The sequence below is a fragment of the Myotis daubentonii genome, chromosome 16 (assembly GCF_963259705.1).
Source record: "Myotis daubentonii chromosome 16, mMyoDau2.1, whole genome shotgun sequence".
NCBI classification, from domain to species: Eukaryota; Metazoa; Chordata; class Mammalia; order Chiroptera; family Vespertilionidae; genus Myotis; species Myotis daubentonii.
Genome location: NC_081855.1, coordinates 25,048,387 through 25,063,107, shown reverse-complemented (window position 1 = coordinate 25,063,107; position 14,721 = coordinate 25,048,387). Strand labels below are relative to the sequence as shown.

At 46.9% G+C, this 14,721-nt stretch overlaps 1 protein-coding gene across 8 annotated transcripts in view; it reads right to left on the bottom strand.

The window, feature by feature from the left end:
- Positions 1-1,055: 1,055 nt before the first annotated feature.
- Positions 1,056-14,721, bottom strand: part of PHF12 (PHD finger protein 12) — a 42,018-nt gene continuing 28,352 nt past the window's right edge. For 4 of the 8 annotated variants that reach the window (XM_059669324.1, XM_059669323.1, XM_059669330.1 and 1 more), the window contains 9 exons: positions 12,755-12,919; positions 9,250-9,408; positions 7,840-8,638; positions 6,524-6,649; positions 5,717-5,860; positions 4,698-4,796; positions 3,718-3,800; positions 2,669-2,807; positions 1,056-2,320 (listed from right to left, as the gene is read on the bottom strand). In XM_059669324.1, coding sequence (XP_059525307.1) covers positions 1,986-2,320; positions 2,669-2,807; positions 3,718-3,800; positions 4,698-4,796; positions 5,717-5,860; positions 6,524-6,649; positions 7,840-8,638; positions 9,250-9,408; positions 12,755-12,919 — 2,049 coding nt within the window. In that variant the 3' untranslated portion in view covers positions 1,056-1,985. Of the gene's footprint in view, positions 2,321-2,668; positions 2,861-3,717; positions 3,801-4,697; positions 4,797-5,716; positions 5,861-6,523; positions 6,650-7,839; positions 8,639-9,249; positions 9,409-12,754; positions 12,920-14,721 lie in introns of all 8 variants that reach the window. The other 4 variants (XR_009449144.1, XM_059669326.1, XM_059669325.1 and 1 more) reach the window with 4 other exon arrangements.

Here is a 14,721-nt window from a genome sequence, read left to right as displayed (position 1 = left end):
TGGCTCATAGATTGACACTCAACCCCTGAGCCACACTGGCCAGGCTATTTATTGACTTTTTAGAGAGGAAGGTAGAGAAAAACTGATTTGTTGTCCCATTTATTTATGCATTCGTTGGTTGATTCTTACATGTGCCTTGACCTGGGATCAAACCTGCAACCTTGATGTATCAGGATGATGCTCTAACCAACTGAGCCATCTGGCTAGGGCTGGGAGACTGTCTTTAGGAAAAACTTCCCAGATAGTTTCTCATGTAAGGTCTTCAAAGAGGAAAGGGTGGAATCTGGTTTAATAAGAGGGCTCAGGGCCTTAGAATTAAGGTAATGCATAGACTTCGTCTTGAGGAATTGCTGCTGTGGAGTAGTGAATGCAGTCCTATAAACTGTGGCACAGCCGGGGTTAGAGACTGGATTTCTCATTTTTCATGTTTCCCCAGAGACGTTTGAATCAACAAATTGCTCCACACTACATTCTAAGACACAGGGGCCACATCTGCCTTGTTGACTGCTCATAGCAAGTGAGCTAGACCAAGATTCAGGCACAGAGGGTCAAGTGGTACTTGAATTACTCCATGTCCAGCTAAGGTGACAGGGAAAGGACAAAACCAGGTGTTATGACCTCCCACAATAGATGAATAAAGTATGACAGCAAATAATTGGAACTAAAGGCAGTCTCTACTCTCTAGATTAAAGCTTCTAGACCAGAATGCAGAGGTCTCACTCATGCCAGCTTGTTTTAATGTCTTGGTTTTGGAGCCAATAAGAGCAGGGGCCTGAACATTCTTAGAATCTTGCAGAATCTGATCATGTCAAACAATCAAACCCTCTAAACTCTAAGTCACCCACAAAGTCATACAACAGCTCCCCTTAGCAGATGCACCCTTAGCCTCCCATTTCCACTCCCCATGCACCGTAGGCTCACTTTCCAACAACACCTCCCCTCTCCTGATTTCCCTTGGGGAATGTGACTTGTTCAGGGAGACGGTGGGGCCAAGATCTCAGGGAGGGTCCCTTCCAAGTATGATGACAGGTAGGACAGACAGGCAGAAAACATAATTTGAAGTATTTTTGTTTTTTTATATACAGAATACAGGAAAGTTTCTGTAAAGTCTAAAACATTACAATTACTATGTACATTGGTACTAGTTGTGGGGTAGGAGAAGAGGAGGGAGTCAAGGGTGGGAGGAAGAGGAGAGAAGTGGCAAGAGAACAAAAAGAGGAGACAAAACAGGTTTACGACAAAAAACATTTTTGCTACAATAGACAATTTGAAGAAAACGCTCTACCACATGTAGTACTGTACACAGTTTTTAAAAACATTGAAAAAATGTCATCACTAGATGTATTTACACAAAATCCAAATACACTTTTCCTTATTCGAAATAAAATAGATGGACAGCCAGAAAAAGGATTCATTTCTCATTTGTCCATAATACACAGTAGCTACCTGTAGTGCAACCGCTGCAGAAAGGGAAAATAACTTGGAGGGTGGGAACCATAGAAGGAGGGTGGGTAGCGATCTTTATATTAAATAAAACAATGATATTGTATAGATTTTGCTGTATGAAAACTGTATTTTTTTCTTTTAATATAAAACTATTGTCACTGCCACAAAATAGAACAAGTTTCTGATTATTTTACAACGGCGGGCGAGGGGGAGGGAGCAGGTGGGTGGGGAACGGTTTTGTGTTGGAGGAAGTGTCCAGACCATTGGCCTTCCCCTCCCTGCCCACGCTGTTCCTCAGCTCGGGTCTGCCGCTTTTCCATGAAATGTTGAGTACAAATATATGTGCAAATGCCCCCTAGAACTTGAGAAAAGAAAAAGGATTTTAAAAAACAGTCAAAAGGTTTTCTTCATGTCATGCAAAGATTGTAGTTGAAGGGTTTCTGGTGGAGTATAGAAAAAACCCGGGCTTGGTTTGTGTACATTTTTGCATTGCAGGAGTCTTGGGGTGGGTGAGGCGGGTGATGGGGTAGCCACCAGTCCTAGGGAACGGAGTTGGAGCGCAACACAGGGCCCTGGTGGGGCTTGAGAGAGAGCTTCTCGGCCAAGACCCCATCTTGCAACAGACTGGCATCGCCTTTGGGCTGTTTGGTCGCAAACTCAGTGATGCTGAAGACAAACTGCAGACACCCCAGCTTGATGTAGCTGCCATGGTGCAGTAAGGCCGTGCCTTCCCAGCCGGCCCCACTGCCCCCAATCAAGCTCGAGCTGCTGGCTTTGCAGTTGCAGGGTCTCCGTTGTGGCCCCTGGGCTTGGGAACTCATCATGGGTGCCTCCTCACTTGGCTCTTCATCCTGTTTCTGGTGCCGGCGGCGCCCTGGGGAAAAAGGGGATGGTCACCAGAGAGGAACAGTGAGCAGTCCAACCATCTGGGCTGTTTGCCAGATGGATCCCTGTACCTCCCCATTTTAGATGCTGCATGACTGGGGTGAGGGATGCTCAGAAAGGACTGGTCAAGTCTGAAGTGCTGTACACATAAGTGGGTGCACGGCACTTGGTTCTCCGTGACCCTCCCTGGGCCCAGAAGCAAGCACTTGGCCAATGCAATCAGGAAGGCAAGAGACAGCATATCACTGGCAGCAAGCCTGAGCCACCCTGACGGAGCCTTTGAAAATGTGTCCAAAAATGGCAGGCCTCATGGCCACAGGCCTCTGCTCCAACTTACTGATGACACTCTGCACTTTGGCAACAATACTGCTTGGGGGGGTTGGCGGGGTCTTCTCAGAGAAGTCACATGAATACAGCACATTGTCCACCGTTGTCCCGTGCTCACTGTAGTTTAACAGCTCATAATGTTTGGTATTCTGAGGAGGAGGAGGGAAGATAAGATGTGTGGTCTGCTGCGTGGGGCCTGGGGCTAAGGGGAGAGAGGACATATGGAGAAGGCTGTGCTGCTCTATCTGAGGAGCTCTCTTTCTTTCCCAATCATGCCCTTCTTCCCTATACTTTTCCACTGGGGCTCAAAATTCACCTCCTGTGTGCTCTCCCTCCCAGGAGCAAGCTCCCGCCTTTCCCTTCCCCCTCTCCTCCCCCCAGAGGCATGCAACTCCTAACCTCTAAGGGAACCCACGAGACTTGCAACCAGGGGAGCAATGGGCACTGTCAGTTAGTCCCAGGCTCATCCCCTGAACCTATCTCTAAGGCTCCCTTTTCTCTGACTTTCCAGAGCCAAAGCAGATTCGCCTAGGTTCTCTCCTGTTGCTTCTTCTATCCTAAGCCCTGCCTTGTTTCACTGTCCCCAGCTTTCATAAATGTACTCTAACAATAAAAAACAAAAACAAATAAACAAAAAAGATTCACTCCTTCAGGGAAGCCTTCCTTCTTAGACCCCCCTCCTCACTCTTTTCTGCCTCCTCAGCACTGGCTCCTGTTGAAATCACTGGCATATGAGATGATGAAACTCACAGAGTTGCACTAAGAGGGCTTGGCTTCTTTCTATACTGTTTCCTCCCCCTGCTTAGCCCCACCCCTCCCCCCACCTCAGCTGAGCCTGTGATCAACCTCAGGAGATATGGTAGCCCTGCTCCTGGGGAGCAGATGGCCATGGTAGAATGTCCTTTTCACACCAAGACTCTTCTCCTCCCCAGATGACAGGGAGGGAAAAGGAGAAGACCCCCAGCCCCCCTCTTCTCACCCAGGCACTGAAAAACACCTAGTGCCTGGGAGAGGCCTCGGGTGGGGAGAGCTCCCTCCTACCCCTTCAACACCCCTTACCTCATCGTAGAATATGCAGGCGTGTTTCCCGGACACGTAGTTACAGTGACCATAGTTTGTAAGGCACACGTCCATGTCAGCTCCTGCAAGGTGACATGAACAGAGGAAAAGGTGGGCAGAGAACAAATTGTAAGGTGTGTGTGTGAAGGTGTGGGGGAGGGGGAGTGTTAGCTTCCGGGCAGGCACTAGGAGACCCTGAGGGACAGGTAGCTCAGGGCCCCCTCCTTGTATTTTAAACTAACGCTGATGTCTTTTCAACCTCTTGCTAAAGAACAGTTGTCTTTGCCAGTTGATCTGCTTTAGAACATATGGCTCCTGCCCAGGTGGGTACAGTGAGCTACTGAAGAAAATGTGATATTTTCTTTTCATTTTTTAAAATATATTTTTTATTCATTTTAGAGAGAAAGGAAGAGGGAGAGAAACATCAATGATGTGAGAGAATCATTGACTGGCTGCCTCCTGCATGCCCCCTTGACTGGAGCGTCAGTCCACAGACCAACGTTCTATCCCCTGAGCCAAACTGGCTAGGGAGAGGATGGGATGTTTTCATGAGAACACAACATGGGGTGCAGGGCCTATAAATCATATCACCTGAAAGAAGGGAAATGTCTAGGCCGGGGGCTAATCTGCCTGCACCTCTGTACAAGATAGAGGGCGAACTAAAGCTCAGGTGTATGTGAGCCCCGTAACTTTTTCAAAGACCGGCAGGGAGAAAGCATGTGCTCTCTCTTGGGTATCTCCCTGCAGTGTTTTAAATGCCTCACTGAGCAGCAGTCAGAAGTTTCACCTCTCCTGATGTCACACTGGGCACAAAGCAAAGGGCCAGAGGACGGGGAAGACAAGCAGCTGATGGTCTCCTTTCTTAGCCCCTCTGGTTGGGACATCCAGCAAGTTAAACCAGTCTGCCCCTGTCTAGCCTCTGAGGGTAAGAGTGTTAGTCTTTAGGGCTGAACAGGCTCAGCACCTCCTAGCCGGCTCACCTGTCCCGATGTAGAGGGTTCGATAACACATGTTCACAGCTCCTCCCAACCCTAAGAGAGGGTAGAACACAGCTCGGGCCTGTACCTCCTTTCTTTGCACTACAAGACAAACACAGGGATAGGGTTATTCAGAAACTCAGAACCTGACACTCAAATGCAAACCAACAGAACATACGGCTCAAACATTAACAGAACCTGGACCTTTGGCGCATCGCTTCAAGAATATAATCCCACTGGATGAGTAATCTTTACAAACTCACATCTAACACTGGGCTGCTTCACGGTGAGGCTCTCTGTCCCACACACAGCAGTCCTCACATGGGGTAAGAAGGACCAGAGATTTGACAATGGTCACGGAATTTAAGGATGATAGTACTTTATGAGCTCTTGGCTGCTGGTTGGTCAGGGATATACTAGCTGGTCCTATAGGGAGGTGTGCAAAGAAGGGCACAGACCATCTCTCTCAAACTTTAAGGTGCATATGATTTGCCTAGAATCTTGTTAAAATGCAGATTATGATTTTGTAGGTCTAAGGTGGCGCCAAAGCTCTGCATTTCTAACAAGTTCTTAGATGCAGCTGCTGCTGCTGGTCTGGGGACCAAACTTTTAACAGCTAATGCTCCAAGGGGAATCCTAAGCAGAGTTAACCTCTTGGGAAGGATTTCCAGGAGGCTAGCCCAACTGTTACTCTGTTTCTCACCTTTTGGGAAATTCTTCTAACTTGAATATTTGACAGCAATTGAGCAGAAAACACTACATATACCCAATGGCACTTGTAGCTGCTTTCTGTGTCTCAAAGTGGATATGTATGAAAGAAAGTTACAGTGCACTTCCTGGAGTCTGAGCTGAAAGCTGTGGGTGCCATTTTGTATCTGTTTTCTGAGGAAAAAAACAAAAACCATGGTGCTTTATAAAGCCCATAAAAAGCACACACTGAAAGCTGAGATTTCCATGGAGGGGAGATGGCCATTCACACAGAGATCTGATGGCGTGGTGTGGTGGCAGGTGTGCATGCGCACCTTCTGTGTGGTGCCCTCCAGAAGCCAGTGGATGTGCCCCGACACTGCCCGGTGAAGTTTGGACCCGGGAGGGGAAAAGCTGATGTATTCTCTGCAAGGCCAGAAACTTGATCAGCTTCTCGTCCAGCATATTTATCTCGATTTCTATTAACCAAAGAGAAAGATTAAAAAAGCAGCTGAGGAGGAAATGGAATGAGAAGTAGGCTAAGGTTACCGAGCAAATAGTGCAGCATTTCTAAAATCCAGCCAAGAGCTTTTTTAAAAATAGCACAAAGTGATACAAAGATCTTGGCTGGGCATCTCACTAGCCATCTGCAGTGAGAGACAGGCCCCAGTGCAGACTATACAGATGCCTCCTGCCCCTGGGTAGCTGGATTTTAGGTAAAGTGGTCCTAGAAAGGTAGAGCAAGATAAACCATTTGCCTGTGCATGGGGAAGGGCCTGGATGTCTGATATTGGGGCTTGGATTTCTACCCACTCTCTGTTTACAGAGATCAAGTTCTGCCCTGCTTCTCCTTGATTGTGGGAGCGAGATGCCTCCTGATTTTATTCTGCAAGTGCAGGTGATCTGACTATAGTGATTTTCTTCTCTTCTCACTGGTCAGCTTGGCTCTGTTCTCTCTTCATCTTTGATTATGTGTATATGCATAAGGCAGAGATAGAAGGGGCTTTTTCCCCTACACCACTCCCCTCTCCAGCCCTGAGATCAGGCATCCCTTCTGCCCCTTTTGAAATGAGCTGAATGCTGCGTGGGGACAGCACTTCCACCACAGTAGCTGGTGGCAGAGCAGCAGCTCACTCACTCACCTCCATTGACATCCATAAATGCTCGAAGTGAGTTGGTGAGGTCCACCATGGCAGTAGAGTTGGCTGGGAAAGAGGGTACGGTTAAAGCGCTTCCTATGGATAACGTGCCGGGGCTGACCTTGCCATCTGGGGACGGAGCAGGAAGACTGTTACTTACGTCGCCTGAGGGAAACCCACCGGTACAATCCCCCACTGCCGAGACAGGTCTGGATTTCGGACCCAAGGTGATGTTCCCTTCTCGATTCTCACCCCATAGGCTCTGGAACTCCTAGAGCTAAAAACGTGTGGTGAGGAAGGGCAGATGGAACGACAATGCACCCAGGCATGCAGAAGGCTCCAGAGAACTGAGAACCAGTGAAATCTACTGCTCTGGGGAATGCTGGTGGGGTAACTTCATTCTCTGAGCCATGACTACCTCCCTACTACCTCTATTCATTTAAATAAGTGGTGCCTGCCCCTAAAGCTCCTGCCTACTGAAGTCTGACTCACAGGTGCAAAATCTATCCAGGAAAAAAGCCTGAGAAGTGGGGCCACCCTGAGATCAGGGGCTCCATGCAGAGAAGTCACAGACACCTTGTTACCAAGACTTCCAGCTGACTAGGGAGGCCAGCTTCAGTTCAGACAGAGACCACAGGGGGTTTCAGCAGCATCTGATACCTGGTTCAGATGCTGAGGTCAGCAACCTCGAGGTCCCGAGTGCTGACTGGAGATAGCTGAGAGCAGGTCCACACTAGGTCAAGTGTGGACATGAGGGCAAGCTTTTGGGCCAGAACTATCTCTATGGGCATCCCACTCTGCAGCAATTCTAAAGGCAGTGTTCCTTTCTAGCCCTGCTTTCCCTGACATGGAAGTTCCTTCAAAATAACCAGGCTCTGAGAATTTGGATCAGGTGTGGATCTAATCTCTGGTGTGGATCATGAAACAGAGGCTATCACTCAGAGCCTCAGGCTGAGCACAATGGTTTCGGAGCACATGCTGCCTTCCTCAAGGGTGATGGGACAAAACAGGCAGAAGACCCAGGCCTGGAAGGAGTGGGAAGGTGGAATCAGGAGATCCAGGCTGTAGTTCCAATCCTGCGACTGACTTGTTAGATCGCCTTAAAGAAATCACTTAAGCTTTCAGAGCCTAAGCAGTCCCACTGAATAGATGAAGACAAGTTAACATGTACTTTCTCTTCCATCACAGAAATGGGGGAAGGATAAATAATACAGAGATCAAAGCCCTCTGAAATATTCACAGATAGGATTTTTTGAAGCTTATTTGTCAGGAAGAGCATAAAATTACTCCAAATCACCCTAAGGCTGAGTAGCACTCACCTGAAGATGGCGCTGGTGAGCAGAAACTTTGGCTGGCTCCTGTGGCCAAGATACTGTCTCCTGCTGCTTGGGGGGGAGTGAGCACCCGGGTGGCATTTGGGGGTGAGCCCAGTGGCCTTGAATCTGTCAACGGAGGTCCTATCTGTGATTGGACAGTCTTTCTTTGCAAAGTGCTGGTGTTCTCGATGCTGGCACAAGAGCTGGGAATGGAAGGGGGCAGGCTTGGGACAGGAACCAAACTCCTCTGGGGACAAGAGCTGGGGCCAGTGGCATTCTCTGTCTTCACAATGATGCCGACGGTGTGGTTCTGAAGCCCCCCAGCCGCTGGTGGTGTGAGGGGCCGGGGCCAGCCTTGTCGGTGTGAGAGGCCTGGTAGGGGGGTGTTGGCGCCTGGAAGTCGCCGGGGGTCCGTGGAATCAGTGGGGCTGCTGTAGAGGTGTGGGCCATTGGCTTTCACCTCTGTGTTCACTGGCCCGTTGGCAGTCCCACAGGGAGTTTTCTTGGATTTTTCCGCACAAGAACTGCAGCTGATGTCTTCTAGGGCTGGGGGTTGGTGGGGTGGAGAGCAGCTCAGGGAATTCTGGGTGCTAATCCCTGAGGGGCAGGACAGGGGATAGTGGGAAGGTGTAGTAGGTGCCTTGTCAGCTGTTTGCAGGGAGGTGGTGATTGAGCTGTCAGTCACAATAACAGGCTTAATATCAGCCTTCTCTGTCTGTTCAGAGTCCCAATGCGAAGGCATCTGCTTAGCAGATAAATGTTTCAATATGCTGCACTGGAGCGCAACAACACTACAGAGCCACTGTAATGGAAGGAGAGGAGAGGAGAGGAGGGTAAGAGGCCTGGGAGGCGCTGGTCCTTCCTGCCACAGTGGCCAGGGCTACAGCAGAGCTGATAAACACTGTTTCCGAGGTCCCATTGCGAATGCCCAGAAAGGGTGTGCTTGACTCCTGATAGGATTCCATTTCCATTCCCAAGCAAGACTTGTTGGTACACTCAGCAGACAACACCCTGGTCAGCAGAGCTTGGGATTCCCGTTCTGGTTTTGCCCCTAAGGCTCACCTTGTGACCAATATTCAGCAAGTACCCTAAACATCGGCTGTGTGTCCAGCACTATCACCTAGTCTCTCTATGGGTCTACTGAGCTCTTTCTACAGACAGTTTTGCCCATCTCACAGTGCAGGGAGACCGATGGAGAGAAGCAGACCGGTTGACTCTGTAGTTCTCTTACTTGCCTCAAGATCTGAGTCAGAGGTTCTCCCTGAAATAGTCAACTCTTGGGGGGTGGGGGGTGGGGGTGGGGGTGGGTGGGGTTGTAGAAGATGGGGATGGGAATGACACTGAGGCTATTTCCATAACAGCTGCAGTGGGATGGAAGATTAGATTTGGAATCCCAGCCCTGCCTTCACTCACCTCTTGCTGCTCTGCCTGGGTGGCTAAGTGCTCAGAGTTCAAAAGGTGCATCTGTGATTCCTCAGGGATCCCATTGCAGATCAGCTCCCCATCCCGAATGGCCGCGGGTGCAATGAGTGGGGGTGGAAACTGGTATTGAGACTTTATAGCATCAGGAACCTGTTCAGAAGAGATAGGAGGAGGAAGGAGAGGGAGATAGTGCCAACATGGCCAGTTGATTCTGCTCTGACCGTGCTCTTCTGTCCTTGGTGCTGATGCCCAGGGGACCATCATCCACTCTGGGATAAGGTGGCTTGGTGGGCAGCAACTGCTCTGTGCCACCATCTCTTTGCCTAACACATATGCACGCTAGCTTGAGAAGGCACAAAACTGGAAACAGCAGGCATGCCCCCCACTTTACTTCATTAAGGTCTAAGGACTGAGGAAGCCAGAAATCATTGCATACTGCCTTCTGCTTTGGTCTAAAAAGTGGAAGACTGACACCAAACAGGGCTCCAGAGTGGTACCCTGGGCTCTTATTGCTTAGGATCAAGTTTGGAAAGTAGGTAAACAATATCTGAAGAGATAAAAAGTTAAATGAGATCACATTCACAGTAGACATGCTCAGCATGAGGCCTGGCTCCAGATAAGCACTCAATGTCAATTTTCTCCATTCATTCATGACTCATAAAACAATTGAAGACCTCTTTGTTGCACAAACAGAAGACACACTCTGAATCTCACCATGTAAGAATGAAAGCCACACAAGCAAAGAATCATTCATACATTCAACCAACATTTATTGAGCATCTCCTGAGTCTGGGCACTATGCCAATTCCTAGAAATCCAGATGAACAAAATTTAAGCCTTGCCCTCAAGGAGCTCACAGTCTAGTAGGGAAGATAAACACAGAAACATTATAATACAATGTAATGGATCCTAGAATAAAGGTATGTCTAAGTAGCTATTAAAAACATGGAGAAAAGTGCTTATTTCTACCTGGGGGACAGAAGCTTGGGATTAGAGATTTTATAGGAAGGCGGTATTTGAGCTGAGACTTGGCAGTTAAGAAGGAACTTCCAGGCAGACCAAGGGGAAATAGGATAGGGAAGCAGTACCTAAGGCAGAGATGTAAAAGCACCTGGTAGATTTGGAAAATATTTTGGGAGAACCAAGAGATTTGGTGAGCAGGTTCTTAGGGAGGATAAGGGAAGGAAAGCCCCAAATGGTTGCCTTTCCTTATTTTATTATTGTTATTTTAATTTTATTTTTTTATTTACTTATTTATTTTTATTGATTTCAGAGAGGAATGAAGAGGGAGAGAGATAGAAACATCAATGATGGGAGAGAATCATTGATTGGCTGCCTTCTGCACGCCCCCTACTGGGGATTGAGCCCACAACCTGGGCATGTGCCCTCGACTGGAATCAAACCCAGGACTCCAGTCTATAGGCTGACACTCTATCCACTGAGCAAAACCAGTGAGGGCTTATTTTATTATTATTATAAACCCTCATTTGAGGATATGTTTTTATTGACTTTAGAGGGGAAGGGGGGAGGAGAAAGAGGGAGAGAAACATCGATCAGTAGCCTCCTGTATGTGCCTAACCAGAGATTGAGCCCACAAGCTAGGAATGTGGCCTGAATGGAATTAAAACTGCAACCTTTTGATGTATGGCAGGAAGCTCCAACCAAATGAGCCACCCAGCTAGGGCTCCCTGTCCTTATTTCACTCTCAAATTGTCCAATTACAAAATGCTTTTCAGAAAATTTGTGCCCTTGGATTTTCTTCAATAGAGAAACATTTTAAAAGGGAACATTATAAAATGACAGGGTTTTATCAAAGCCTCTTGGCCTGTTCATTTTGGTAGCCCGGCTCTCTTCCATACCTATATGGTGAATTATAGTCTAGATTTTTTCTAGATCTGTTTAACTAAGGCAGTGGTCGGCAAACTGCGGCCTCTTGAGTGTGGCTCTTCCACAAAATACCACATGCGGGCGCGCACGTACAGTACGATTGAAACTTTGGCCACACTCAAGGGGCCAAAGAGCTGCATGTGGCTCGCGAGCCGCAGTTTGCGGACCACTGAACTAAGGTATGAGGCTTGTCACCTGTAATATTTCTTACCCCCAACTGAAAACACCTAACTTAATTTTGGAAAACTGGTGTTTCCCTGAAGTATAAATATTTACACAGTTAAGAGTTTGTTATCCAATTTTCAACAGTTAACATCTTGCTGGTGCTGACACCCACTGGAAATGACAGGTATGATTTTTTTTAAAAAATCCTCACCAGAGGATATGTTTTTACTAATTTTATTTATTATTATTTTTTTAAATCCTCACCCAAGGATATTTTTCTATTGATTTTTAGAGAGAGTGGAAGAGAGAGGGAAAGACAGAGAAATATTAATGTGAGAGAAACACATCAATTGGTTGCCTCCTGCATAAGCCCTGACCAGGGCCTGGGCCAGGGAGAAGCCTGTAACTGAGGTACATGCCCTTGACTGGAATCGAACCCAGGACCCTTTGGTCCACAGGCCGACACTCTATCCACTGAGCAAAACTGGCTAGGGCTGTTTTTACTAATTTTAGAGAGAGGTTAAAGGGACAGGAAGCGGGGGGGGGGGGGGCGGGAGAGAATATGTATGAGAAAAACATTAATTGGTTGCTTCCTGTACCTGCAACCTAGGTATGTGCCTGGACCAGGAATAGAAACGGCAACCTTTCAGTGCATGGGACAACCAACTGAACTACACCATCAGCCAGGGCGGGGCTGGTGTGATTTTAAAGTATGGCTGCCCCCAAGTGGCCATATTTGAGAATTGCTGGTTCCTATTGATAACATATGACAGTCTGGGATTATTTCAAAAGAGAAAAATCAGTTTATATATAGGTATATAGTGTTGGGCTACGTTAAATGAATGAGGGGATTGAGTGGTTTATGAGAACCAGCCTCAACACCACCAAATACTCTTCAAATTTCTCTGTCAAATCTCTGTGGATACACTTCAATAATTGTTAAGTACATAAAACGTATTGCTAATATATTAACAGCAGCCTGGGAAAAGAGATTTAACTTTCCTTTAGACATTTTCCCCTCTTAAATTCCTCAGTTGGGATAGCTCACTTTCCACATGGCCCTCTGCTTAATCACCCGCACCTTCACCTCATGACAGCTCTAGGAAAGGGGCCATCAAATAGGAAGAGATGGCACCAAGTGCCAGGTGAGGGGCAGTAACAGCAGAGCACATCTACATTTGGTGGAAGGGGTTAAAGAGTGTTTATACTCAGGAGAACTAGAGACCTGCAGTTTGAAGGCCTACTATGGGGTTTGGCATTCATAATCCCGACCACCCTCCTCAAGTATTAAAATGTACAGCCACATTCATTACTTGTTCAGATACCACAGAGAAGTCTCAGGGACTTCAGTTTCTCTATTTGTGGAAGTGGGACCATGGCCCTCTGTCTATACCTTGAAGGTGATCAGAAACCACCATCCTGCCTGAACCAGGTTGTGACTCACCTTCAAGCTTCTTCTTTTGACCGACTGGAGCACACGGCGGTTAGGAGGGTGCTTCTTGTGAATTCGGTTCAGGAAATCCACTTTGACGACGTGCTGTGAAATGGTGTCCTGGAAACGGTCAAACACCTGGCACCGATTACTCAGTGTCATATTCTTTTGGTTCAGCTAGGATCAAAGCAGAAACACTCCTGTGGTGAACCTCAAAAGACATCCCTCTCCCAGCTAACTATAAATGGACCAAATGGGATTGTCTGTCAGGGGTTGGCATGTCAACACTTGTCAGAGTTGCATAAGACTTTCTCCCTCAGCTCTGCCCAGTCCAACAAGGGACAACTGGTATGTTCCTATTCCCTAGAGTGGCAGGAAATAGGGAATTAGCTAAGAAGTGACCTTCCAAATTCAGCCTCTGAAAGTCTTCTGTCCAGCTCAGACCACCCTCTGTCAGTTTACAGGTTTCTTTTTTTCTTTTCTTTTAGTGTACAGGTTTCTGAGGAGATGCAGGCCTTGGCCCTCAAGAGACCCAGACTCCATTCCTAGCAAGAGAACCTCTCCCACAGGAAGCAGGACTGTTTCCTATATAGGAGTTTTGTTGACAGCTGGGATCAGCACCCAAATCCTGTGTGCCCTGCCCTTTTCCTCCTCCATGGTACTAGGGAGCAAACTCCTAGAATATATCACAGTCTATAGGAGGCAGAAAGCTTGGACTGCTCTAAGAGGCCAAAGGGAGGAGAGGGAAGTTTGTGCAGCAGCATACAGAAATTATGTCACATTTCCTCTTCTACAACTGGTCCCATACACTTTAATTCAAAAGGAAAAAAATGTGTGGCAGCTTCTAATTAGTAAAAGAGGAAAAACCCCTAAGTGGCTAATAAAATATTACCCAATTAATAACTTCTCATCTGCTGGAAAGGTGATCTTTAAGATTCATATTTGGGTAAACTGCTCATGGTTGCTTTTTTTTTTTTTTGGTTCAGTAAGAGGCAAAACAAGATACTCACACTGAGCCCCAGAGAGAAGCTTCCTCCTAGATAAATCTTTCTGAACAGCATTAGACAAATAAGAGGACAAAGCAACTATTTTCTTTCATATGTGCAAGTCTATAACTGAGGTTCCCTCAGTGTAAAGTGGAGAGCACATTGCCATGTTGAGGGGCAACAGTCATTCCATGATTATCACCATTTGATAGGTGACGTCTTATGCAATAACATTTTTTAATTTGGAAAAGCTGTTCTTATGAGGGACCTGCTCCTCCTGAAGCCCTCTCCTACTCAATCTATATTGAGTGACTATTCTAAGTGCCTATAAGGAAATGTCTTTGGAGATAGCAAACTACAGTTCTGTTTTGGCCCCAGGAAGCAGTATGGAAAATGTACCCAAGACTCCTGGGAAATAGATAATACCCTCACACCATTCATTCAACAATTTAGTTACTCAACACCTATAAGTGTTATGACAAGAATTAAAGTAAGAGGAGGGAAAGAACCTCATTTGGTGCCTAGGAAAGATGAGGTGCTCAATAAATGGTTGACTGTCTGGAATACCATTATATCCACGTCAATTCGCTGAAGTTACTGTGCAGTTAATACCTTAGAATTTTCTCTGTTCCCTCTAAAAACAAAAGGCAGGAAAATATGGAAGCAACCACTGTGAGAGTATTTATTTCCATAAGGTTGGACCTAATATACCCCAGTTTAGGGCTATAACATCTGCTTGATTCACTCTGGAAGAAAATCTTAATGAACAACCAAATGCTAGTGGGTTAAGTCTGTCCATGCAGCTAAAATAAGGCATTGTGATAAAAGGCAAAACGCACAGCTAACACATGTCAAAATAATCGGAATTGAGTAGAATGGTCTGCAGAAACCAGCATCGGAGAGATTATAGTGAATTCTGGTACAAAGCTGACCTTACTATGCTTTCTACTGAATCAGTCCACGCTCCACTGTGCCCGTAGAGGACTGAAGGGA